At 40.4% G+C, this 26,351-nt stretch overlaps 1 protein-coding gene across 15 annotated transcripts in view; it reads right to left on the minus strand.

The window, feature by feature from the left end:
- Positions 1-724: 724 nt before the first annotated feature.
- PCGF5 (polycomb group ring finger 5) overlaps positions 725-26,351 on the minus strand; it is a 42,097-nt gene continuing 16,470 nt past the window's right edge. For 2 of the 15 annotated variants that reach the window (XR_014548150.1, XR_014548151.1), the window contains exons 2-11: positions 23,726-24,034; positions 21,224-21,320; positions 18,465-18,520; positions 18,294-18,353; positions 17,439-17,587; positions 14,762-14,860; positions 13,101-13,190; positions 11,262-11,321; positions 5,162-9,100; positions 725-4,462 (exon numbers count right to left, since the gene is read on the minus strand). Coding sequence is in view for 6 of the 15 variants with exons in the window: in XM_083614245.1 (XP_083470371.1) it covers positions 9,053-9,100; positions 11,262-11,321; positions 13,101-13,190; positions 14,762-14,860; positions 17,439-17,587; positions 18,294-18,353; positions 18,465-18,520; positions 21,224-21,320; positions 23,726-23,837 (771 nt within the window). In the remaining 9 variants the exon portion in view is untranslated. Of the gene's footprint in view, positions 9,101-11,261; positions 11,401-13,100; positions 13,191-14,761; positions 14,861-17,438; positions 17,588-18,293; positions 18,354-18,464; positions 18,521-21,223; positions 21,321-23,725; positions 24,035-24,395; positions 24,810-26,351 lie in introns of those variants that run through there. The other 13 variants (XR_014548155.1, XR_014548158.1, XR_014548153.1 and 10 more) reach the window with 13 other exon arrangements.

The following is a 26,351-nucleotide window of genomic DNA, read 5'->3' on the forward strand; positions in this document are numbered from 1 at the left end:
ACTGTGAGAACAGGATGCTGGACTAGAGGGGCCAGTGGTCTGACCCAGGAGGCTTTCCCTCCCACCAGACCACCCCCCCATCAAGGACATTCAGTGCCCTGTGCAAAGGATTCCAGGAGAGGGTGGAATATACACAAAAAAAGCAGACATCAGAGTGTTTCCTAGCTAGATCTTATTCTGTCTCTCCCAAAAGAGCATTCTATCATCATCTGGCATGCGGGAAGGATATTTATGGCATTTTGTTGTGCTTTTCATTAAAAAATGTACCGGTAGTTTAATGTTTCTTGTAAGCTACAAGATTTGTATTTTGAAAGCTATGATATAAATAATAAAAATAAAAAAATAATGAAACCACTCAGGCATCCGAAGATGCTTTGGATCCTAGCCTAATTCTAGGAGGAGGCATGAATATATGGTAAATGGGCAAATATTATTTGAATTGAAATTACATGGCATAATGCTGGTGGTGTGGATTTAGTGCCACAATGATCCAAGATCCCACTCAATGGAACTTTATTTTGATTTTTTTTTTATGGTCAGTGTGAAGTCATTATGGTTGCTAGTGTGATGTGAGTTGAAGCCAGAGAACACTTTCATTCAAAGCCTTTTACAAATGAGACAGTTTTTCAGATGAACCAAAGAATTCTTTTTATAGCACAAAATAAATTAGATAGAAAACAAAAGTGCAACAAGATGCCTCTTACTGTAGGCTGCACAACAGATGTTACAACATGAATATATTTATTGCTTTCAGAAAGGAGCAATTCAGGGCTAACAAGCAAAGGAGTTATACAACTTGCCCAACTTGATATTTATTTATAGGATTTTAGCCAACTGGGCCAGAAGCATATTGCAGCATATGGACCGTACAAGATGTGGTTTCCTTCAGCAGCTTACAATGGTGCTGTGAACATCAATATTAGCATTAAACGCAGCCTTTGAAGCATTATCTCCATTATTAAAATGAGTACGTAACATGTAATATAATTAATGACAGGGTTATAAATGGCTACTAATCTGATTGCCCATGGCAAGTATGAATCACCTCCAGGCATGCTAGAAAAGGAACATTTGCTAAATTTGAGGAGTTTTGGTTCATTCATTCTTCCATAATCCATCTACTAACATAGGAAGTTGTGGATAAGTGGACTAGTGCAAATTTGTGTGGGCTAGTACTATTTGTACATTCCCTGCTCCCCCCCCCGCCCCCAGCTGACTAATAACACATTTCTTCAGCTAAGTTTATATAATGTGCACATGCTGCTGTGTCTTTTACTGGTATTGCCTTCTGATACAAATCAAAACTTCAAAACGACAAGCAGCCACCAAAAATATTGATCATAATAGAATGCAACATCTACACCTTGCCTTAGATAGAATTAATGTCAGCCACTGTTTCTCAGGCAGGCATGTGTTTTGCAGGCTGCAATCCAGCTTAGGAAAAGTAACTGGAGGTCATAATGTCATAACATTAAAAGACATTAACAAATTCTCTGGCATAGTGGTTGAGAACTAAGAATTCTCAGGGAAAGCAGACAAAACAATAAAGATTAACAACTGGAGTTAAAGCATTCAGGAGTGAAAGTGGAAACTTTGGGTCAGCCACATGTGTTCAGATATACTATACAGTATTTCCATCAAAGAGATTATATGCAACGTCATGGAGTTCTGCTATTCTAAAGGGATTCAGGTCAGGCAACATCTCAGAATTACAGTTATCAGAATCTGACCACAAGCCTGAGTTCCAGGGTTGCTGACGTCCACCTTCATTCTATAGCGCACGTAATTTATTTCCCAGTAATTGGCCCAAAAAGATAGATTAAAAAAGGACTAAATTCCAGCTACTGCACAATTTCCAATGGCTAACTCTAGTCTTATAGCTTAAGCACCTTCCGCTTCTCAATTCTTTTCAGACAGCAACCCCCCTTGTATTAGTCATTCAAGAATTGCAGCTGAAACCTTTTCTGTGTTCCAACAGCAGTTTCCTAGGGAACAGCTTTTCAAAATATGCAGGTATACAACCCACCTGCACTGGAAAGATATATATTTGGATAATTTCTTTGTCCCCGCCCCCACCCCAGTTCACTGAACTACTGACTGGATATGAGAATGGGTTTTATAACCTGGTTGCCAAGCAGCCAGCCTTTTATTGGGCCAAGAGGTAAAATGGTCTTCTGTTAAAATAATCAGGATTGGGGGCTAAATAGCCAGCTGACTTCAGAGTTTGCCAGCCTCCACTCATCATAACCAACCAGCTTCTCTCTCTACCATCTTGCCCTGAGTCCAAGATCCGTCCTAACTCACAAGGAGTTTTGTTTGTTTGTTTTGGTCTTGGCCTTACTTGCTCTTGCTCTGGGTGCCTCCAGACTGTCAGGGATATGTGGGGAAGATTGAAGTGCATACCAGGTGTGAGCAATGGAAGCAGACTGAGGTGCTCTGTTCCCCTAGTATAGCAAGCCCACTTTTAAAACAAAATGGACTTTTTGTGGTTAGGAAAGAGACCAGGAAGTACATTGAAAAGTCTGAGATGAGCAGATGACTAACAGGTAGATGACTAACAAGCAAAGTAGGACGAATGCAGACAAATCACTACGAATGTTCAGTGAAGACCAGATATAAACTAACTGCTGCGGGATGAATGCTCAATAAAGAGATCATCTGGAGAGGCCCTCTGTCTCCTGGCTCACCACTTTTGATACCCAAAGCTCACAATCCTATTATAAGCTGCAAACAAAGTAAGCAGCCAGTGATACATCAATCTGGAGTGTGACTGTCACAGTTAATCCAGAACTTTGTTATAACATGATGACAAAGGTAGGAATGCTGTAAGGCAGAAGGAAGCTAATATCGATGATGGAAACACAGCACCAATGCACATTCTGCTTTCAGGTAGATTTAAGGAAAGACTCTGTGGCATACTCAGGACATACTTAGCTAAGTCCAGATATAAAACGTGCTTAGCCCAGTTGTAACTATTCAGCTATGTACAGAATGAACATGCCACAAATGCAAAAGAAATCCATTTGAGCACAAACCTAAAAATATTTAGGCGATCCCCTAAGAGGCAGCATTTCCCCCCTTCCAAAACAAAACATAGATATCAGATAACAGATAACAGAGTAAATATTTACAAGTGCATTTCCTTTACAAAAATACATTTATTCCTAAGTAGGATAGACTGTCATTAATAATGACCTGGATTTTTTTTTCACTTCAATTTGAATGATTCATAAGCTAAACTTTACAACCACAAAAAGGTTTATTATGTTACCACTTTTGACACAGAAAAAGAAAAGGCTTAAAATAGTTCATACCTGAAAAGAAAATTAACAATGGGATATTATGCAATTAGTTCTCTACATACTTCAAGAGCCGTACCGATTCAACCACCAACTACATACAAATAAGTTTGGAAGAATAACAGCTAATCTCTCTCTTCTCTGGTCCCTACCACTTGTTGTGATTCTCAAGGCAGTTTATTTTAGACTTGGTGCTGCTCATTGATGCAAATCTGTTGCTGTGTCTACAGATCTTCAACAAAATGCCATCCCATATCCTTCCCTGCCCCCCCAATTTAATACAGACTTACTGTTTCTGCGGGGTTTTTCTTTACTTATCAGATTTTCTGCGAAAACAGTAAATCCAGATTAAAAGGGAAAATATCATGGGATGACATTTTGATAAGGATGTTGTGTGGACACTGCACAGAACTTGCATACATGAGCAGCACTATATCCACAATAAACTGCCAGGTGGAAGCAGCTCACATCTTATGCAAGGACACTTACAGTCCATTCTATGCAGGCTGACCCAGAAGTCAGTCCTACAAAGTTCTGGGGGCGCTCACACCCAAGTAAGTGTGTACAGGAATACAGCCCTCAAGAAGTTACCTGGGTTATTATTTTTTAATGCCACACAGTTTCTCTTTTCAATGGCTGACTGTAATGTGGTAGGCTAATCTATGCATTTTTATTTTCTAGTCTAGAAAGCAAATAAAATTTTCTGGACAAGTTTTTTTTTAAAGTTAAAACTACTTTGAAAGGATGTATCAAAATGGACTATGTTGTGTATAATGCATAACACAGTGTTGCCTTATTTGCTAACCCACAGGACAGACATGATTGAAAGCAATGTTCTTTGCTAAAACAAACAAACAAAAATACTACAAAGATCTGTAAAATGGATGTTGATACCTTGTCACATACTCCAGGCCTATTCTTTCTGGCTAAGGATTATGTAACTAAACCTCAAAGCTATTTTTAAAAGGCTGAATGAAATTAGTTTGATCAGTATTTTGTGCTTTGCAGATTTACAAGATCGACAGGGCACAGAGTTTTTGGTTCATAGGCCAGGTATAGCAGAGCCACCAGCACTGAAGCAAAAGGCTTTGTACCTTTTAATAAGTGAGCATTTCTCAGGACCAATTTTAAAGCAACAGAGACCTTCAGGCACTCTCCAGCATCTAATATCATCATTAAATGTGAACCCCTTGCCAATAAAACAAAACAAAACAAATGCAGTTCTAGGAGATAAATTCCATTCATAGGGGAAATAAGCTCCCTGTGGTTTTGTGTCATCTTTTACAAAGATAACTAAGCATTCTGGGAATATTTCCTGGTCTCTCTCTCTCTCTTAAATTACTAATCCTGCTTGCTTATCAATCATTGACCTTGGGAAATACGTATAAAGCAGAAATGCCCTTCTCTTCTTATCACACACTGCTCTGCATAAAAGATGCTACAAGAAAAGCAGAGTGTCACTTAGCACATTCAGCCTAACACTTAACCTCGGCAAGAGTCAAGAACAGCCATGAAAATGTATACTTTTTATTTCAATTGTCCAGAACCAGCACACGCGTCTATCCTAAACTGTAGAAGAGGACCCTTCCCATGCAATCTTTAAAGCAGTTTTGTGTAAACAACTTAAATAAGCATTTTAATCTGGGAAAACTGGGGATTTTAATTTAGGAAAACTGTGTGTTAACACTACATAGTTTATTCTAATTTAACAGTATTGCATTATATAGGCATTTGAGATTGGATGCCAGCGAAGAAGAAGAAAGTAAATCATTTGGCATGAAACCTTCAAAGAATACACATTACTAACTAGTTGAAATTCCGTTCAAGGGAAGAGAAACCAGGCAGAACCTTTATTTCTGTGCAAGAGATAAATCTAAACCCGTAGCATTGCTTCAATCCTGCAAATCAATCTACATATGTAACCTCATGTCTTATCCTATAGGGATCCCTATATGCCCTAAGCTTGTATACTATTTACTGCTTACTTGCGGGCACAGCAGTGTTACTGGGCATGCAGAACAGTAGTTTCAAATGCCCAGGGCGAGATTAAAAGCTTTCCATTTCTTCTGTGAAAGGAAAATGCCAGCCTGCACATGGGAAACAGCTTCAATGTCCATGGAGCAATTCTCTTTCACAGAACAGAGGAAGCTGGCCAGACTATTTGCCCATCAAGCCCAGTATTGTCCACGCTTTTCTCTCAGCTGCTCTCCAGGAAGCAATCTTTTCTATCCTAATTTTAACTGAAGATGTCATTTGAGACCTTCTGCATGTAAATCATGTGCTTTATTGCTGAGGTATGAACTCTCCCAATAGAAAACAAGAATTGGAATGAGAATCCTCAGCACATACTAGGCTTATAGGACGTGAGCAAACAGTGAAGCCATTGTCAGGTTTGATTTTATTTTTTTTACCCCCAGTCAGTATGGCTATGGACGTCGCTGTGTGCGCTATCTTCATTTATGCAATGTTCCTCTGACACAGGAAGCCTGTGATCATGCTCTATTAATATTTCATATTTAATTTGTTCTTGGTACACCGTTTATATATTTTTAGGAGTGATCAGATGAACAAATAGGTAGAATCATCAGTGAACTAAGAAGTTAGAAAGATCTGTAGAAGACGACTGCACTTGGTGGTCCTTCCTACAATTACCCAACCAACTCTGTAGAGGCACTATACAGCTGAACCAGAAATGCAATGGTATAAGCCACAAAGAGGTTACATGTGCAAGAAACATTTTAAGGCTCTTAGCGTTTCACAGCTCACAAGTCTGTCTTGGATTTCCATGCTTTTTTTTTCAAGTGGAAAATATTTGCTCCCATTAATCAAGGTTACGCTATTAAAAAACAAAATATAAAAAATAAGATGAACTAGATGTTGGTTCCCAGCCCTAAACATCCGAGATGCTGCTGAAATTGATGTAGAAAATCTTTGTAGCCAGACCCCAAATTCTAGTTTTTATATGGCCCTTTCTCTACGGAGAATAGCAAATTTTCTGCCAGTGTACAACATAATTACACAAGGTTTATAATTGTTAGATTTCTGAGGATTTGGACAAAACACGTTTAAAGGAAGCATACTATTGAAATAAATAGATTACTTTGAGAATGTATTTTAAGTCAGTTGGAATGTTTTGAAACATTACATTTCCCTCCATGAATCAAAGGAAGGATTTAACAGCTCATTTTCCACAGGAAACCAAAAAATAGTTCAGAAATAAGTTGCACATACTCCTTTTGTGAAAATAAGAAAGTTTTTGTTTGTGGGAATGTGGGAATTTTTAACAATGCTCAAGTTGGCAGAGCACTGATGAAGAAAATAAATCAATATTTGTTGCTACTGGAGGTCCTTCAAATCTTAAATGGCAACAATTTCAGTAACTTAAGTAAAGCCACTATGCATACAACGGATCTGCACTGACAGATTTTTCAGGGCATCTTTGGATGCTACGTAAAAAAGCTGAAGACTATGGTCTATGCATCTCTTCACAAGCTTTTAGGTTACATATGGGGAACACTTTGGGGAAAAGTGGTGACTCCCATATCCTCTCCATGGCAAAGTATACACATTCTGGATCTGCACCCAAAGGAAGATGCAGGAGCTACTGCTTCGGGTGTCATCCAGGACTATGCAAACAGATACACAAATCAACTCATTAACTTTCTCCTCCCCTTGCCCTTCCAGGTAATGTCCAAAATCATTCTAGTGAAACACAGTGCAAAGGGGGAATTTGCCACATCCTAAGATACTAACCTATACACAGAAGTAGGCTTATATAATGTAATTAGAGCCACTGCTAGATGTTACCTGTGTGTGTAAAAAAAATCTGGCTAAGATCCAGATAACTAGTTCCAAGAGCTTAAAGAAGCTGTGGACTCGTCCTTCTCAAGCAGCAGCCTCACATACAGTGAAACAACTGCTTTGGAAACTGAAGTGAATTAGAAGATCAGTTTTTGATATGGCATGAGTGGCAGGCCAAACTGTTGAAAGGGGGAGAACGTTAGGCAGGTGCAAGCTCTCTGCACCCAAAATAGGAGTGTATGCAAGTGGTACTCCTGCACCATGCCCAGAGCATTTAACAGGTGATAGTTATTGACACTGTCATCAAGTATAAGTTAGAGGAAGCCAGCATGGGCTTTAGTCCAGCCACTCCTTTTTCCTTCCATCTGCTGTGTTGTGCCTGACATTCCTGATCATGTTGTGGGGCACAGAAATGACAGCCTACAGTTATTTCACCATCTACTTCCTACTTTTACATGCTAGGGCTGTGGTATTTGTACTGCCATATTTTCCTGAAGTGAATTAATTACATCATAGCATCCGAAAGTGAATGTAGTTACTTGTAGTGTGCCGTTCACTCTACAAATAACTCTGTTTATTAAAACTTGTACAGATCATTCAGCTGTATTGTTTTGGCTTTTAACTGTGCAAAAGTAATGGAAGACAGGAAACAAAATAACAATATGTTACTAGCTTTGTAATGATATCCATAAACAAAACACAACATTTTTAAAAGAGGAAGAATGCACATGCGATACCTAAGGCAGCCATTAGTATTTTTGTAACACTACCGCTTGTCAGGGGAAACTTCCCCCCTCCCTCGAACAGTCAGTGGGTTTTGGTCAGGTAGCTTTGTCAATCATGTTAAATCTGCTTCTGTTTCAGGTGTTACAACCAGTTCTACTATAGCTTTTAGATTCCAGATAACCCAAAAATGTGGTTGAAATGCCATTAACATTTTACAACATGTCAATGTGCTACTGAATATACTAAAATAATACAGACGTATATTTAGGTGCAGTGGACCTAATCTAGCACACTTAAGACCACAAATTTCAAAACTACCTCTTTCCCACATTGTTGCCTTCAAGGAAATCTGAAAAAGGAAGCCTGCAATGGCAACAGTTTCAAAAAAATACCTAACACTTTTTATATTACAGTTTATGACACTTCCTGTTTCTTCTTTTATTTAAAAAAATATTATGTAATAGACTTTTAAAAAGACAAAATAACCTTACCTGCTGCATGTTTACAGATTTGCTATTTCTGCAATTTAAAACTCTAGGTTAAGTTATATACACTGCTGAAAGGATATGAGACATTATACCATTTCAATTCAATACAAACTGTCGCATTTAACTTCTCTGACACAAAATCTAAAATTTCAAATTCTGCAAAGGGACTGCTGTATACTAACGAGTTAGCTACCTGGACCTATGGGGAACTGAATGAGAAAACGTTAGTGGCACAACAACCACATTTCTAAAACATGTATTATATACAAAAAAAAAAAATGTAAAGGCATATTTAACCTTTTTATACAGTACTTTCAAACAACATTTTTCAGTAAGATAGTTAATGTGGAAAAAAACAAACGAACAGCAACACCACATGTGAAAGAGCCGATGGCCATCTCTGCCAATGTAATCAATGTTATGGACCAAGGAAGGTTTCTAACAGGCAAAGCAAGTATTCCAGAGATTCAGACTATACATTTAACTATTTGGCTATGACTCGCAAACTCTGATGTCACAAACATCTTATGAATGTTTCAGTAGGAGAATGGCACTTGGATTATGCTAACGGGGGGGGGGAAGATAGTTGATCAGCTGAAGAAAAAGTCCGTATCTGCATGCTGGAATTCTGATCTTGTTTTCCCACCCCCCCAAATCCAGGCACGTCCATTCATTGTGCAATCTGTCGATGGGTAAATATAGTGCAGGTTTAATCTCAGTGGGATCTGGCCCTTTGGTCTAACCGAAGTCAATTCTGGGTCGATACTGGAGTACCATGGGGTAAGACTAGAACCAGAATGAAAACAGAACAAACAATGACAGCATGTAGACGTAAGCACATATGCAGTAGAACTATTTAAAACGTATCAAAATAGTTTACTCATCAACTTACACACATTAAAGAAGCGAAACAAAAAGGAGGGGCTCTGTATATTAAAACAACAAGAGTTGGGCTAGCTCTTCCCATGTCATGTCAGACTGCCTTGGAGATGAGCTGAAGTATTTCTCCCCAAATCAGACAATACATTGCCTAATTTCTGGACCAATCTGAACCCATTATTTCCCTCTGTATAGCCTTTCAAAGCAGCCCCTATGCAAATGTCATCTCCAGTCTGTTTATTCAGGCCTGCTTTGAAGCAGTGAACCTGGCAAATCTGCTGCTGGGAGCCTTACTGGGCTTCATCACATGTTCCAGAAAGCAGGAGGAAGCTAAATACTCTGAGGGCCCTTGTGCCACTCACTATAGTTCAGCTTAACACAAGTGAAGGCAAAATGGGTGGGAGGACCGTCATGTATGCCACCCTGGATAAAACTCTCCTTCCTTTACGGCACAAGTAATTTTACTGCACAAAAATAAAATTTGTCAATTATTCTAATGCTATTCCTAAATTGCTTTGAAATCTTAGGCTGAAATCCCATGAAGTCCTAAGCAGCTAAATAAACTATTAACATAAATTAAACTATCAAACACCACCTTGGGTGGTGAAAGGCGGCCCGGCTCACCTGTAGGGCAGGGTGAAGCAGCCACCTTGGGTGGTAAAAATCCCTGAGGCAGCGCCCTCAAGATTTCTGGTGAGATCTTGCAAGACTTCAGGGAAATCTCAACAGAAATCAGTGCTGGTGCCAACACTACTTCTCTTCTAGCAGCAGAGGGGGTGGGGCGGGCAGTGCAGTAGCAGCACTTTCCCTTTTGCCTCTGGCGGCAAACGGGACGTGCCGACCCTGTTTTCAGGCATTTCAGGGATCATCCCATTGCTGCATGAGAATGCAGCTTTAGTTACATGTAACATAACTTGAGCAAGCAGGGCTATAGGAGGGCAAATCACCTTGTGACATTTTGGCCTATCGTTTTGGCTTATTATTTTGCAAAAAGCTAAGGAATTGGATTATTTTATCAGAAGTTTGATTATCATCTCACTACTCTCTCTCTCTCTCTATATATATATCTCTCTCACACACACTCTCTCTCTATATATATATACAGGTGTTTGTTCTTTTCCCAGTTATCTTAATGAAACACGGCTATGAACCATTCACTCCTAGTTTCCACGTATCCTAACAATTAAAAGTGTTTAAATCATACACAAACAATTAAACAGCATCAGAGGGAGTCACCAAGGCTGCTGGTACTGGAAGCATCAACAACCACAGCAGATAGAGGGGCTAAATACTACCTTCTAACTCCCATCTATGTGGTAGCCAGTCAACATCAAGTGCCAGCAGTACAGGGAGAAGCCAGCCCTCAATTGTTATAACATATCTCTGAAGTTTTCTTAGGATACTTACATTTATATATCTATGAGCAAAGGAATCCTAACTCTGGCCAGGGGTCAGTGGGGTAAACAGAATGGCAGAGCCACCTCAATGTTCTTTAACTTACAATGGCCAGGGCAGGAGTTAGGGGCAGTGACATTCACTTCTTTCCCTTTTGTTGGGCTGCACCAGCTGCAGGTTGGCACAACAGACTGGGTCTCTCTTCAGGAGCTGGACTGGCTTAGGATCCAGCAGATCCATAGCTGCAGCAGGGGCTTCTGTGGTGGGGGAGCTCCCTGCACCCCCATAGGAAGAGGCCAATGGGTGGGAATGCCCACTGGATTCTAAGGTCCTATAGCAGTGCTAATCAGGATTTAGGACTATAGCCTTAGTGTCACTGTTTTTATACTATTTCTATCTTTGATATGTGCCTTGGGTATGCGAACAGAAAAGTAGGATATAAATTTCACAAACAAATTAATGAATAAATATTATTACATGCATTAAAAAAATTTAATCTGCATGACCTTCTGAAAGCACCTGAGGCTTATGACCTGCAAGGCTAATTTTGGTCTTGGGAGACTTTCTTATATGGAATTAAAAGGACACCCGCCACCCATTGGGCTCCATTAACAATGGTTGTGTTAATGTCATCTTAATGACTATAATGTGTACAGTCGGGAGTGCCTCTTACCTGATAAAAAGAGCCATCCTGTGAGCAGACTTGCGAAGATGAGCAGTTCTGACACCGAAACTGCGAAGGAGACGAGTTTCTGATCAGATAAGAGGCATCCACAACTGGACATGGATTATCAGTCATCTCATTTATAATTCTGTTTCACATTTGAGAATTTAATTATTTTACAATTAAGACAGGTATTGCATTGCTATCAGAGATTAACAGCAAAACGTATAACTTGTACTGGACCAATTTTATTAGCAGGCATATTCATTTTATAATCAAAACAACTAGAAAGGGAGCAAGGTGAAAATTACTAGGGACTGATCTGAAAACCCCATTGTACAAGGGGAATAAAAAGTGCTTCTGCATACACAAAAGTGTCCTCCATTGTTCCCTCTCCCTGCCTCCTGGTCTACAGCTTCCCCACTCTTTCAGAATTGCCTACAGAGAGTTGGGAGTGTTCTTGAAGGATCCTCAACTCTTTTCAGGATTTGTGCAGCAAAGGGTGCAGATGCAACGAGAGGGAATTAGGAACTTTCTCCTTGAATGAGTGAAAGTGCTTTCCACCTAACTTGGAGGGCTTAAGGCACAAACTGGAATTTAAAAAAAAGGCTACCTAAGGCTATAAGATATGCAAATTGTTTCTTAGTTGTGACTAGCATTCACTTAGAATGGAAAATATATAATCCCCCCCCATTATTTTATATTCAGTAGATGAATAGGGTTGTATACAACACTGTGTGAGTGCATGACAAGCTCATGCAATGGACCTTTCCCTTCCTCTGCTCCCCCCAAAAAACCATCTCCATGGTGCAAGTTTTTCTAATCTGATACTGTGCATCCCTCCCTTCCACTTATGCAGCTATTTACAGCTCCAGTGTTCTGTAGGGGCACTGCAAGGAAAAGGAAAAGGAAAAGGAAAAGGAAAAGGGAAAGGGAAAGGGAAAGGGAAAGGGAAAGGGAAAGGGAAGAGGGAAGAGAGAGAGAGAGAGAGAGAGAGAGAGAGAGAGAGAGAGAGAGAGAAGAGAAAGAGAAAGATGTATTGTGCAAGCCCCTATCTGCTCATACTAAGCATTAAACTAGTATAAGCCATGTTTTAAAAGTGCTACTAGTCTAAAGGACGATTTCTATCTACGTAAATGATTGCAAAACATAACCAGGGATTAAGAAAATTAAATTATCTTTCTGAAGTCATCACTTTTAGCAATGCAAGTCAATTCCTTTCCAAATCTGAAAGTCCTTAAATATTCTTGCATTTAATCATTTCTCAGCCTGTCTGAGTCATTGCTCAGAATAATATAATAGATGATACTAATGGTACCCATGTCAAAGTGCTCATCTTTTTGAAATGGTACTTTGTGAGGAAGCTGCTACTCCTGAGGCAGCTACTAGATCTCTTTATGATAAATGTTCAAGCACCTTCCCAATTTCCTCAGATCTATTTCTCTTTTGTTTTTTGTAACCACTTGGCACCAAGAAGCTTTGTTTTCTGTACTTTTCACTGACAAATACATTCCTAGGCTGCAAGGCCCCCTTCTCCCTGGACTCTATGACTTAATTTTTATCTTAGTTCCCAGCAAGAAGTGGCTTCTGCCAGCTGGTTTCTTTGTTTACACTCTGTGCCAAAGCAGCCAAGGTGGTGCTGGTTTGGAATAACCATCAGTTATCATGCCACTGTATCATAAAATCTGGGAAATCATGGACTATTGGAAACCAGCAATGCATTTAAAAATAGTTATTAATAAGTCCTGCTGAGGCTTTTAAATATAAATTTAGAAACTTAAGATAGCAAATAAGCTATATATACACAAAAGAAATTATTAGAGTTAAGTTATTTCTAATTTTATTTACATTTTCGCCTCGTAGTCTCCATCTTGTCATATAGATGAATTCCATAGTGTGATCCTTCCCCATGATCTCCCCATTGCATAGTACATCCAGCTTAGAAAGAAAAGGAAAAGGGAAGTACTGTAAATCACAAAATAACCTTAAGAGTAAAAAACACAAACATAAAAACACCAATTTCCTTTAAATTCTTGCAATGTTTCCTAAAACTGATTAGTATATAAGAGGAAATGATAGGGAGTATAAACGAGAACACATTATCCTAGTGCAACATAATGATATTGATCATTGTTTAACTGAACAAAATACAAACGAAATGGCCCTGATCCAGAAAGATCTTTTTTTACAAGTTCACGTGTATTTTCACTTTCACTCCAGACAGAAGACCCAGCATCTATACATGCCACCTACAATGAGACAAACTAGAAAAGCAGCTTGGATTGCGGCACATCAAACTGTAGTGTTTTTAAACCATGATTTACTTGGGAGTCCATTTGATTCCATTATCAGATTAAAAGGTAAAGGGACCCCTAACCATTAGGTCCAGTCGTGACCGACTCTGGGGTTGTGGCGCTCATCTTGCTTTATTGGCCGAGGGAGCTGGCGTACAGCTTCTGGGTCATGTGGCCAGCATGACTAAGCAGCTTCTAGCGAACCAGAGCAGCACACGGAAACACTGTTTACCTTCCCGCCTGAGCGGTACCTATTTATCTACTTGCACTTTGACTTGCACACCCTATTATCAGATTAGTAAAGAGCTTTTAGCGATCATAGGAAAGCTACATGATTGTGATTTTTTAAAAAGTAAGGTGGAGAATGTACAAATAAATTTGCATATGCTGCTTGGGGGGGGGAGGGAGGGGCAGCCAGTCTGATCATAAAGGAAGGTAAAGAATTATTTAGCATACAAGTACAGGAAACTGCCTTATACCAAGCTACAGTATTTGTCCATCTGGTCCACCATGGGCAGCTTAAATATGCAACAGTTCTCCACAGTTTTAGGCCAAGGCCTTCCACGTGATCTTAGAAAAACAAACTGGAGATGGCAGAATCTGAACTTGGAACTTAATGAATGCAGTCATGTGCTGTATCCATAGTGCTATGTTCCCTCTTCAAATCACTATTTATGGCCAAAAATGCCAATGTTCAATTTGTTGGCATTTATGGTTATAGAACCTGCCTTACTCTTACAGCTGCTTTCACCAGTTAGAGCTGAAGGCTGGATTATTAATGTCTCATTGTCTGAGTGAGACAAAACTTCCTGTTTCATGGTAATAACACCCATCTATATCTCAGAGTTAGGAACAAATACCATTTCAGATGAAGTAACACTTTCACTGAGGAAATGTTTATGCAGTTAGTAGCATTTTTCACTGGGGTCACATTAACGCTGATTTCTCAGTGAATAATAATCCTCAGTAAAAGATAGGCTTTACCCTCGATTATGACACTAAAACTGCAATCCCATGCACACTTACACTGGAGTACACTGAACTCAGTGTGACCGACATCTCAGTAAATTTGGAAAGGGTTGGCTTATTGATATTACAGTGCATGTTTGACATTAAAGCCAAACAATATTTGTACATCTGAAGCCTGACATGATATGTCCATTTAACTTAATCACAGGAAGGAGTGTAAAATATTTGGCTTGTTGTCTATCATACCTCATAAGAACTTGGAAGCTTTAATTTTAAACTTAGAAACTTCTTGATGGTCCCTACAGTAACTCGCGTGGAACACCGTATGAATTTCTTCATCAGTCCCTAAAGGAAAGAAGACAAAAAACTGTGAATTTGAATACACATTTCAGTCTTTGCTGGGTTCCAAAATGAAACCCAATGAAAAACAGACAAACCTGCTTGATCATTCATAGGATGAGAAAGTACTACAGCTAAGTGGTAGAAGACATTTAGAATTTGGAAGCCTTAGGTTAGCTTCATTTGACAAACTTTCAGTGACAACACAAACGCTACTCTACTTAGCATTTTTGTTATAGCAGTGTTGTTGTAGGGCAGCATGCCAGCTGTTATAAAGGTATGCTCACAGGTGTAACAGAACTTTTATACATAGAACACTTTCCTTGTGAGATGCAATTGGCACCCACTCTTTTAACCTTTCAACAGCAGCTGAAAACCTGGTTATATGCCCAGGCTCTTAGTGGACTTCATTGTTAGTACTGATGTTTATTTTAGTTGGCTGGTTTTAACTACTCTATTTTTAGTACTTGTATAATGTGTCTCAATTTGCTTTACTTTGCAGTTAAATGGAATGGCATTTGCAATGAAGGGCAGGTAAGAAATGTTTTAAATAAAACACTGACATTTGAAGACCAAACAATACATCTGCCTATATTTTCAGCTGCCGCTATATGGGAAAGTACAGGGAAGCGGGTGGCGCTGTGGGTAAAACCTCAGTGCCTAGGACTTGCCAATCGTATGGTCGGCGGTTCGAATCCCCGCGGCGGGGTGAGCTCCCGTCTTTCGGTCCCAGCTCCTGCCCACCTAGCAGTTCGAAAGCACCCCTAAGTGCAAGTAGATAAATAGGTACCGCTTTATAGCGGGAAGGTAAACGGCGTTTCCGTGTGCTGTGCCGGTTCGCCAGAAGCGGCTTTGTCACGCTGGCCACGTGACCCAGAAGTGTCTCTGGACAGCGCTGGCTCCTGGCCTCTCAAGTGAGATGAGCGCACAAGCCTAGAGTCGGACACGACTGGCCCGTACGGGCAGGGGTACCTTTACCCCATATAAGGGGTACCTTATATGGGAAAGTAGCAGGCTGATTTCAAGTGGAGAAGTGGCAATAGGCAACAGGGTGCTGAAACTTCCCCTTCCTGTTTTATGTATTCTAACAAGACTCGGTGACTTAAAATGAACCTGGGTACAGGTGTTCCAAAGCAGGAAAAGGGTTCAGCCTTCCTATAGTTTTGAAAAAGAATATTATAGGTTTGTGGGTGAGTCTGGATGATACCCTGGGTCCCTCCAAGCCTGTGCTCCTGTATCATGAGGCTTTAAATCTACTAGAAAAGGTAGCTAAACTGGCCAGACCAGTTCTTTTGTCAAGGTCACTGTCCCTGGCAACTTAAAGAATGATCTCTGTTGCCATAGAGACAAATGGATGGGCTCCCCCCCCCTCACCTGGCTGGATGCCTTGCCATCCTAGGATGGAGAAGAATAGGCAAAGGAGGGCTGTGTATGTGATGCTGATGCTGGAAGCTGGAGACACAGAAGCATATTTGCTCTGTGCTGGACTCAGAGTGGTGACTTGGAGCTTCCCTGGCTTTGGGCGTCCCTTGGGGAAGCAAGATCTGTTTGGGTGTTAATTACAGGAAATAAATAAAACTAGGTATGCTAATGGGCCGTCAGATGTTTGGAGCTGGGGGGGCTTTTAATTTTGGAGGGAATTTGAAACAGGTGTTTAAATATCACATGGAGTTTAGTCTGGACTATGGAAATGGGGCTGATCTGCTGGTAAGGGTCAAAAATATTACTAAGCTGGAGTTCCCACGAGTGAAAGGAAAATATGAAGAAGAGCCGCGGAAGGGACATGGAAGAGACTTGAGGGCCTCGGACATAAGGATACCAGGTTAATGCGCTAGATTAATGGGACAAAAAGGACTGATAAAATCCGGGACCAGGAGGAAGGGACGCTGGATGAAGATTGGATTGTTTTACTTTTCTTTCTTTTATCATTAGGACTGTTTTAAAATAATTGATGAATGTTAGAAAAATGTTGAAATGGAACTACTTGGTTCTAGTAAAAATGTTTAAAGAATTAGGTTAATGATATGGTTATGAGAAGTTGGTAAAAATAAGATTTAAGTTTTAAGTTTTAAGGTTTGCTATAAGACAAGATGAAAATAGATTAAGATAATGTAAGGACAAAATATTATGAACTATGGAAAGGATTTGCTGTGATAATTATTAACCAGGATACAAGAAAGGGGAGGAGGAGGAGGTCAAATAAAGAAGGTAATGAAAGTTAGAAATTTGAGAATGATGGATGTATTTTTTCTTTCTATTTTTCTGTTTTGTCTTTTTTCTGTTTTTTCTTTTTTATAATTTTAAAAAATCTTTAATAAATATTATTTTAAAAAAAACCACTAGGTATGCTAAAGACAGCACAGTCTCTACTGACCTTCATCCCAAGGAAAGTGAACCCTGGGTAAATGCAGGCACCCTTGGCACCTCTCACTGCTCATGAAATAGAGGTTGCACACAACGATATAGTTGCAGGAAATTAGAATCTTCAACTGTCAACAAACCTACGCTGTTTACAGCGTGAAGATAAAAAGGGTTCATATACTGCTCAAGTTATTTAAGAAACAAAAATATTATCAAAACTCACTTTTACTACATTATCTCCGGACTGCCCATTGTTACGTAAACAATCCAGACAAATAGCAATCTGTGGGTCACTCCTGTGATAGTCTTTATCATCTTGATTTTCATCTCCATCTTCATCATCTTTGGGATCTTCAGATTTTGGATTTTCTTCTGCATAAATAAAATGAAATAAAACATACCATTTACACGTATTCCACAACCTTCAAACAAACGGACTAAGAATGAAATCCACAGCATGCTTACTAAGCAGTAAGTTGTACTGAAACCAGTGAGGCATAAGTCAGTGCAGTGGTGCTGAGTGTTCCTTCTTTGTGTTGTGGCAGCTGCACATGCAGTCACGAATAGGTCTATTTTATCTATTCTGCTGTTCAATATCTTCACAAGACTGCTTTGGGAGGTTTTTTGGGTTTGGGAGGGAGGTGCCATCAGTATGCTGATGACAATAACACCCAATTCTATTTCTCTTTTTTCAAATAGCAGATTACAGATTTTGACAAAAAAAAAAAAGCCAAAATCCTTTCCTTATGTATGCCCATGTGAAACATTTCAGATGCACAAGAATGCTCCTAGGAGGTATAACTGGATAAAAAACATTAGAAACAGCATAACATATATTCTCTATATGCACAGCTATGTAGACAACCAACTGTAGAAGCTAAGCATTTTACCGTATGATGTGTATAAATAAGCCATGCAACTAATAGCTGCAAGAGTTAACTCCAAGGGAAAAAGCAACAGCTGAACATACAGGTATAGTTTTGCGAGCACTGACTCTCATGCAGCTTTTGACGTCTGAAATTAAAATACACTGGATCTTATCAAAATGTTACTTTTAAAAAATCAAGGATGTAATTACCATCTCCATTTTCTTGAGGTTTGTTTTTCTTCCAGAATTCAGTCTCACGGTATAGTTCCTCTAGTTCACAACAAAAAAAGGAGCATGATATTTCAGTTCAGTTATGCTGGACTATCAACAGGATTGCAAAGAAAAGAAAGCAAGCAACCAAATGAAGAGGGGGAAACTTACGTTCTCGAAGCCCTGGGACCAACTTAAATATAATTTCCTCTAATGTGTTATCCAGCCTGAAGAGAGATAAACAGAAAGAAAACAAGTCTTTTGACGTCTTTAAAAAAGTTATCTTTTTTTTTTTAGCTAGCTGATAACAAATTTTATGAGCATGCATTGTAGAACTTGAAAGGAAACGAGGAAGAAAACCTTCAGAACACTGTGTTTGGCAGCAATTATTTAAGCCACAAATTTCCCAAACAACTATACCAAGATATTTAAACACTGTCTGTGATCCCAAAGTACCTTCCTACAGAGACTAGCCACAGAATGCCTGGCCTTGCCTCCTTCTAATCAACCTCTGCTGGAAGTTCTACCACTAGTTGCAATTGTATTGAGAATGTATGGAGCCAAAAAATATTGACAGACAAATAGAAAAGAATGTAGGGGGAATAGAGTACCATTTTTTTCTTTGTCCACTAAATGTATCAAAATCTTTTCTCTGGTATGTGTGTGTATATCGGGGGGAGGCATCTAGATATTACAGTTTTCAGAAGAAAGATCTCCAGAGAAGAAAAGTATAAAAATCCTCTATGTCCTCAAGAGAGAGAAGCCGCTATGACAGTAATTTGTGCAAAGCAAAAACTACACACAACAGTAAAATGTGTAGTTTGGCCCATTGTCCCATAATGCTAAAGGGACTTTATTTGCCCCTTTAAAATTTGTCTGCAAACTTCCCCTAAAAATAACATGGTCACAGTCCTGTAATTTAGGTTTAGGCTGTTCAGCCTCCCCGCCTAACAGCTGATGTATGTGGTAGCACAGCAGCCGTCGCCAGTTTCCCCACATCCTCCAGCCCCCAGCCAGAAGCAGTACTTTTGATCTGAGTTGGAGAGAGAGTGGCAGAAAGGGAATTTAAAGGGTGTTTAGAAGGTGCTCCCCACTTATGTGATTTTCACTTGTGTGCATGGGGTGCCGGAATGTAACCCCTGCGTAAGTTGGGAATTAAAGGGATGCAGGGTCATATGAGAAACTTCAGGATTGGTCCCTGTGAGCAGCTAATTGATCTAATGGACAGACTTTCCCCTCAAACAGATCAGATTGCAAAACTCTTCTAGAAAAAGATAATCCATAAAAATCTACTGACTCTCCTGTCCAATTACCAGTACAGAGCCAATAGACCAGTTTTGTCCTAAGCCAAACCACAGAGAGACAAGTTGCATTAACTGCCATTGATTGTTATGAACTGGATAGTATTCATGCTCAGTTACTAATATTATATATATTTTATTACAGTTTTGATGTACTTGTGCTGAAATGGGATTTCTAATAAACATTAAAAGTGAAGGTAGTCATGAAATATAACAAAATGAGGACACACAGCAGATATTTCACCTATACTGTCTGTGAGCACAGTTTTGCAACTGTACTAACAGATGAGCACAGAACAATTTCAATGCTGGTTCAAGCCATTAGTTCTGCCTCACCTGCTTCCTTCTCTGCTGTCGCCACCACCTCATGCAACTGGAAAGAAATAAAAATAATTCCCTGCAACTGAGTGCCTGAGGTGAAAGCATCTCAGATACAGTGGCTTCAGAAGAAACTTGTGCAACAGATTATAAGGGAATTGAAATCATTCAGAAGAGGCTCCCTGTAGGTAGCTATTCATGACCCAAGTCAATCACTTTCTCCTGCCAGAGAAGAAGTGGAGGTAGCAGCAGTACTGACCAAGGGAGAAGGCTGTTGGTGTGATCCAGCATATATGTCTTTTTCCACAGTTTCTTACTACTCTACATACAGTAATGCTACCTTGCAACTTAGCATAAGAATAGTTCTGGAAATCTGGGCTTCCTGTTCTTTAGCAACAGAAGATAGTTCTGTGCATCTCTTTAACAATCTGTAAAATCTAGGACATGGATCCTGTTGCAGCTAAACTGTGTTGCAACTCAACCATTGAAACCAACAAAACACATTATATATCCACCTTCCAGTATGACCACTTGGTTTGGGGAGGTTTTTTCTTTTTCTTTTTACATCTTAACCTCTTCTCCCAGTATAGAAGTATCCCCTAATAGTCATATTTGAAAAGTAAGATAAATTGCTCATCACATTTTTGCCTCCTTAACAATGCAAAGATTCTGGTTTGCAGAGCTCAGTTGGGGAAGAAAGAAGGTGAAAAACCCTGCAGATTCAGCAAAAGAAAAAGGGAGCAAAGAAGCAGAAACAGCCATGATCTCCTGGCATTATTTTCCCAAGGATATTTCCCTACTTGCTTCCCCATTACAAACAGGCACCTCATTTTCTTCCAAGCCCATGATTACGTAGTCTGATCCCCCTACATGTTAGTTTTCTGTATGCTCTCCTACCCTATCCCTAATCTCAAGGACATTTAAGGTTCTTGCGATTTTTTTTGTTTAAAAGGCCATTTGTGTGCACCAGTTAGTTGTTGTTTTTTTAAGAAAGAAACTGAACTGATATGTCATTGCACTGCACTGCAAAAAAGACAATTATTCTGCACTGCAAGGAGCAGAGGAGCGGGCAGGCAGGTAAGGTAAAAAGACATGATTACAAACACTATTATCATGGGATTGCATCCTGGTCCATCTGAAAGCTTGGAGCATTACTGCCACTCAGCATAGATGCAATAATGAGTTGTATGGACCAATGGTCAGACTCAGTATGGCAGCTTTCTATATTTCTGTAGGTAGCAAATCATGGCAAAAAGGCAATTTAAGACAAACTCTCTCCACTGAAATAATTTGTATTTAATATCCTCTTACCGTAACATTTCTAATGGATTGGTCTCATGAACTTGATTGCCACATCTGGGACAGTCATTGCTTTCTTCAAAGTGCTGCACAATACAACTCTTACAAACTACAAAATCAAGTAAGAAATAGGTATTAGACAAAAATGTAAATTGGATGATTTCTGAATGCTATCATTTAAAAGAACATGCCCACACCTATCCCAAGTTCCTTCCTGCCTTCTTCATATAGTGTTGGGATTTTCTTTCCAGCACACCTGGTAAGATCTGCTGACTTCTCTAAACTGATTTGCATGTGCCAAGCTGCTCTCAAAATTCAAATCAGAGCAGAAGCTAGGAGCTCCATGTGCACAGAGCATGCAAGGAGATTCAGATAGGCTGCAGAGCTCTCTTTTAATGTAAACTGAAGTGATTCTTTTCAAAATAACTTAAAAATTTAAAGCCAGGACAGGGAACTGAGACTCCCCAGATGTTGTTGAACTACAGCTCTCACCATCGCAGGCCATTGGCCACAGTCCCAACATCTGGAGGGCCACAGGTTACCCACCACTGATTTAAAGTAACAATCAAGATTTATCATACCAATTTAGGGAAAAGACAAAGCAAAGCTTCTGGATTTGGGGAAGAGACAGATTTATGTTGCACGTGTGCCTGCATTATTTATTTAAATATTTTAATTCAGCATTTTTTCTTCCATCAAGGCAGCCAACAGCAACATTAAGGAAAACCCCCCACAGTATCTGAACTTCTGTGTCCCTTCAGTGGATACCACCAGGTGTAAAGGGGAGAAATAAGTCTCCAAATACTTGCAGTAGACATGTACAGGGAAGTTGCCATTGGCTTTAACTTCCAGGTACATGTCCACCATGGTCCAATTTGGACATCATGCTAAACCATGGTTTAGTGTGATGTTCACAAGCTGAAATAAGCCCTGGACTTCTCCCATGTACCTGGGAGTAGAACTCTGCTAATGTTTACTTTCAGTTTCTTCTAATCTTAGTTTATAGTCACCTGTGAACTAGATATTGTGAGTTATAACAAACAAATTTCCAACAAGCCCACTTCAAAGCATGGCTTCCAAAGCCTTTTTTCCCTTTTAACTGATCAGTCAGCTATAATCACAAGTCTTGGTTTGCATACAACAATAGACAGAGATCAGGGGGAAACTGAAAATAAATGTGTTTGGTCATTCTCCCACCCATACTGGATGGGAGAACATGAGGCTTGCTCATGTTAGTTCTGCATGTGATGCTAAACTAGGTATGTGGAACCTGTGTCAGTCTACATGTTAATTCTCCCTTCATTCCTGACCATTAGCCGTTCTGGGCAGGGCTGATAGGACTCTGAATCCAACATGTGGACTACAGATTATCCACCACTGATTCAGCATGACATATGAATGTGGTGCATGTACATTTATATATATACACAAACCCCTTTAATATTTATTACACTTATCCATCACTCTTTCTCCAAGGAGCTCAGAGAGGCTAACATATGATTCCCAAACAGTTTTCCATCCAGGCATTCTATAGGATTAGAACTGTTTAGCTTTAACAGTAGAAGTGAATGATGCACCTGCAGAACACTTTATTTACACTTTTTTTTTTACTGTGACAAACACTGGTATACATGTGGCAAAATATGCTTACACATGAAGATGACCTAGAATGTAAATAAAGACACTACTTAATTCTTTCTGAGTGGAGGCCTCATTCATAAATGCAAGAATGAAAAGTTTATGGGTGCTACCTATCAATTTGTAGGACCATTAGGACCATTTTATTAAAACTACCCATCAAGGGAATTTAAACCTTGTACAGGATTGGCCTGTCAGTCCCACTTCATGACATTTTTGTCTTTAGCAAAAATTTCAGCAGTTTCATGGCTTGTCAAAATATAACTACTGAACAAAGTTCTTTAAAACACCATTTATTTATTTTTGCTTCTTTTAAGTTGAAGGCACAGGTAGATCTAAGAAAAAATATAGAATCCAAACTATGTCAACCTCCAAAAAGAACACAGTACCCTGGTATACTGTGACACTTTTGTTACAGGCATAGCTCAACTATTTAAACTTCCTTCAACTCTTTGAAATTTCTGGTATTAAGGAATAACTGTGATATATTCTGTAAGTAATACTGTTTGAATATTTGAAGTGTATGCTCTAGATACTATAATGGTGTATATTATGCAATAGTATAATGATGCATAAACTTTTATGTCTTGGTTTTAAAATTATGTTGTGTAGTGGCTGGAGTGTGGGACTAGGATCAGTGATATCCAGGTTCAAAACCCCACTCAGCCATGAAACACTGAGTGACCTTAGCCCAGTCACTATCTCACAGTCTACCTCGCAGAGTTGTTGTGTGAGGATAAAATGGAGAACCATGCTGGTTGCCTTGAGCTCCTTGGGGGAAAGGCAGGGCATAAATGTAGTAAATAAGATAAAATAAATAATTGGAGCAAATACCATTTTGTTCCAAAGATAGATGCCTCACATAATCCTACTTACAAGTATGGAGGCACTCGGTTACTGTCGTTGGTTTGATAAGATATCCTTTACAGATACAACAGGTGATATGGGGATTGAAATCTTTCACAAAGTGCTTCCTCTGGGTAGCCATTCGTGGCACAGGCTGCGGCAATAAAATGGTTTGGACCCGATCCGTGAATCTGGAAGGCGAAGGTGGCAGGATCACAGGAGCCGGTGAGCTGCCCTGCGCAGCTTGACTTCTCCAGGCATTTGATCAAAATCCAAGGGTCCTCAGGGGGTCACGATTCCTAACCTCTGCTTCTTTTTGGAGTTAGACATCTTTGAGCCCTGTAGCACACACAAAAAACGAAAATAAAACCCAGGAAATGGAAGCCTGACAACAGAGATGATCCCGCAGCCACAACGCAAACACAAAAGATGTTTGAACTGGCCAGAGGAAGGAAGAAATGCCTGCAACATTTGCATGCTCCTTGAAGTTAGTAAGGAAAAGCAGGAGGTAGGGAGCGCCTAAGAGCTTGAGATAAGAACTCAGGGGTACAAGAGGAACCTCGAAGCTGGCAGCAGGCTTCTCTCTCCTCTGAGAAGCTGAGGGAAGGGGTTAGCAGGAGAGTTTGTTTCTTCCTTAGTTTTTTTTTAAGCTATTTACTCTCTCTCCCCCCCCCCCCACCCCCGCAATTTATGGTCTTACAGCTTGGTCCCGGTCTCAGGGCTGCCCCTCGGACTCCCCCTCTCTTTTAAGGCACCCGACGCCCCGCAGGCGCTCCCCGCTCCGCCCTGCGCGCCTCTCCTCTTCAGTTTCCCATACCTGGCGCTACCCCCGGCCCGCTCGCCTGCCCGCCTGCCGGCGAAAGAGAAAGGGAAAGAGCAGGCGCCCGGCCTGCGTCTGACTGAGGCCGACGGGACAGCCCCAAAGCGAGCCTTCCTCCGTCGCCTGGGCCACGCCGTCGCTGCGCGCGCACGACGTCCTTTCAACCAGGGCTCACCTGGCCTCCTCCTCAGCGCCTCCTTTCAGCCCTGAGGCAGAAACGGAGCGCGCCTGAGCATGTGCAGAGTGCTTTTCCTTCCGCGCTGACCAAGAACCGCTTGAAGCGCAGCGCGTGCGCGGTTGCAGGGATCTGGCTAGGGCGCAGACAGCCGGGCTCAGAAGCCCGGAGGCAAAAACACAACACTTGCATTGTCAGCAAGACTGCTCAACACCGGTCTTCATAGAAGCCAACTCCTAGGGGCCGGGTTCCTTCGACCCCCTTAAATTATTTGTGGGCGCTGTACCCCCAAAGTTGATGGGCATTGCCATTCAAACGCGGGGTGTGTGCAGAATAGGGCTTAACTGCCCCCCCCCCATATTTTACTCAAGTTGGCATCCCTGCCAGTCTTCATTTGATTGGTATGAGGCAGGCGTGTGTTTAGGTCAGAGATCAGGTTTGCAGAGAGCATCTCTCCTTTGCTCTGCCTTTAGAAAAAGGCACAAGGTATTACTTTCCCCTTAACCGCATCCAGCAACTGTTGACAGAAAAACACTCCCGTGAGCACCTGTAGAATGGAGCGAGGATGCTAGTGGCTTGGTAGGCGCTGCTGCTATCAGATATGTGGGGCAGAGCCTAGCTAGTTTTGTCGCCCGCCGCCCCGCCCCCCCATTAGAGAAAGAGTCCCCTTTCATTCCAGATCACATTGGTATACTCTTCAACTGCACCTGTCTGAACAAGAGTCCAAGTAGCACAAACTGGAAGTTGCCGTCTCCACACTGTAACAAATCACACTTCACTGGCTTTTCCCTCCAGGAAAAGCACCTTCTGAAGGGCATCCCTTGCAGTGGAGAAGCATCCCTTTCCCTGCCAAATTATTCAAGAAGGTGAATACTGGGAGGACAGCAACTTCCCTCCTCACTCCCAAGAGAGAATGAATGGGCTTTTTGTGGCAATAAAATATGAATGTTTTTAAAATTCTGTAGAAATGGCTGCTCCGCTTGCTGTTAAAAAGTGAAGCATTTCGTCACAAGCTTGAAACAAACACACCTATTTTCCTTCGTTAAATCTTGGATGAAATGCAAGCCATAAAACATTTCAAAATATTACAGCGGAGTTGTGTCTTTGTATAATTAAATAATCCATACCAGATCGCTACTGTTGTTGCCCTGTTCAGTTTTTAACTTGCCAACCTAAAATAAAAGCTTCCCAAACAAGGAACTCTTTTGGGATATCCATACATTTTTAAAATCAAAATAGCCTGAAGTACTGAATTCAATCTTTTCTTGATCATTCAAGTTTATTTTAAATAGCTGCATATATATAATGCTGAAGTATAATCCCTAAATTCCTTTACCTCCCCCAATTACTTCTACCTGCATTCACCTTCCTTTCCTCTACTGCCTTCATTACATCTGTTTGTAGACTGCAAGCCCAACTAAGGCAGAGATTGATTGGTCCACTTATTTTTTAAGGAGAATATGCATGGAGACACTTTGGCCCATGTAATAACTGCACAACATACTCTAATACATTCTCTGTTTAAATAATGGGAATTTACACAAGGAACTACTACATGTTTGATTCAGCAGTGATATTTAAGCAGGCTAATTACTGGAGATCTGCTTGTCCCTTGGCTGTGAATTACTATTTAGGTACTAAGTACACATTTGTTACACACA

The sequence above is a fragment of the Podarcis filfolensis genome (genome assembly GCF_964270895.1).
Source record: "Podarcis filfolensis genome assembly, chromosome: 5".
NCBI lineage: Eukaryota > Metazoa > Chordata > Lepidosauria > Squamata > Lacertidae > Podarcis > Podarcis filfolensis.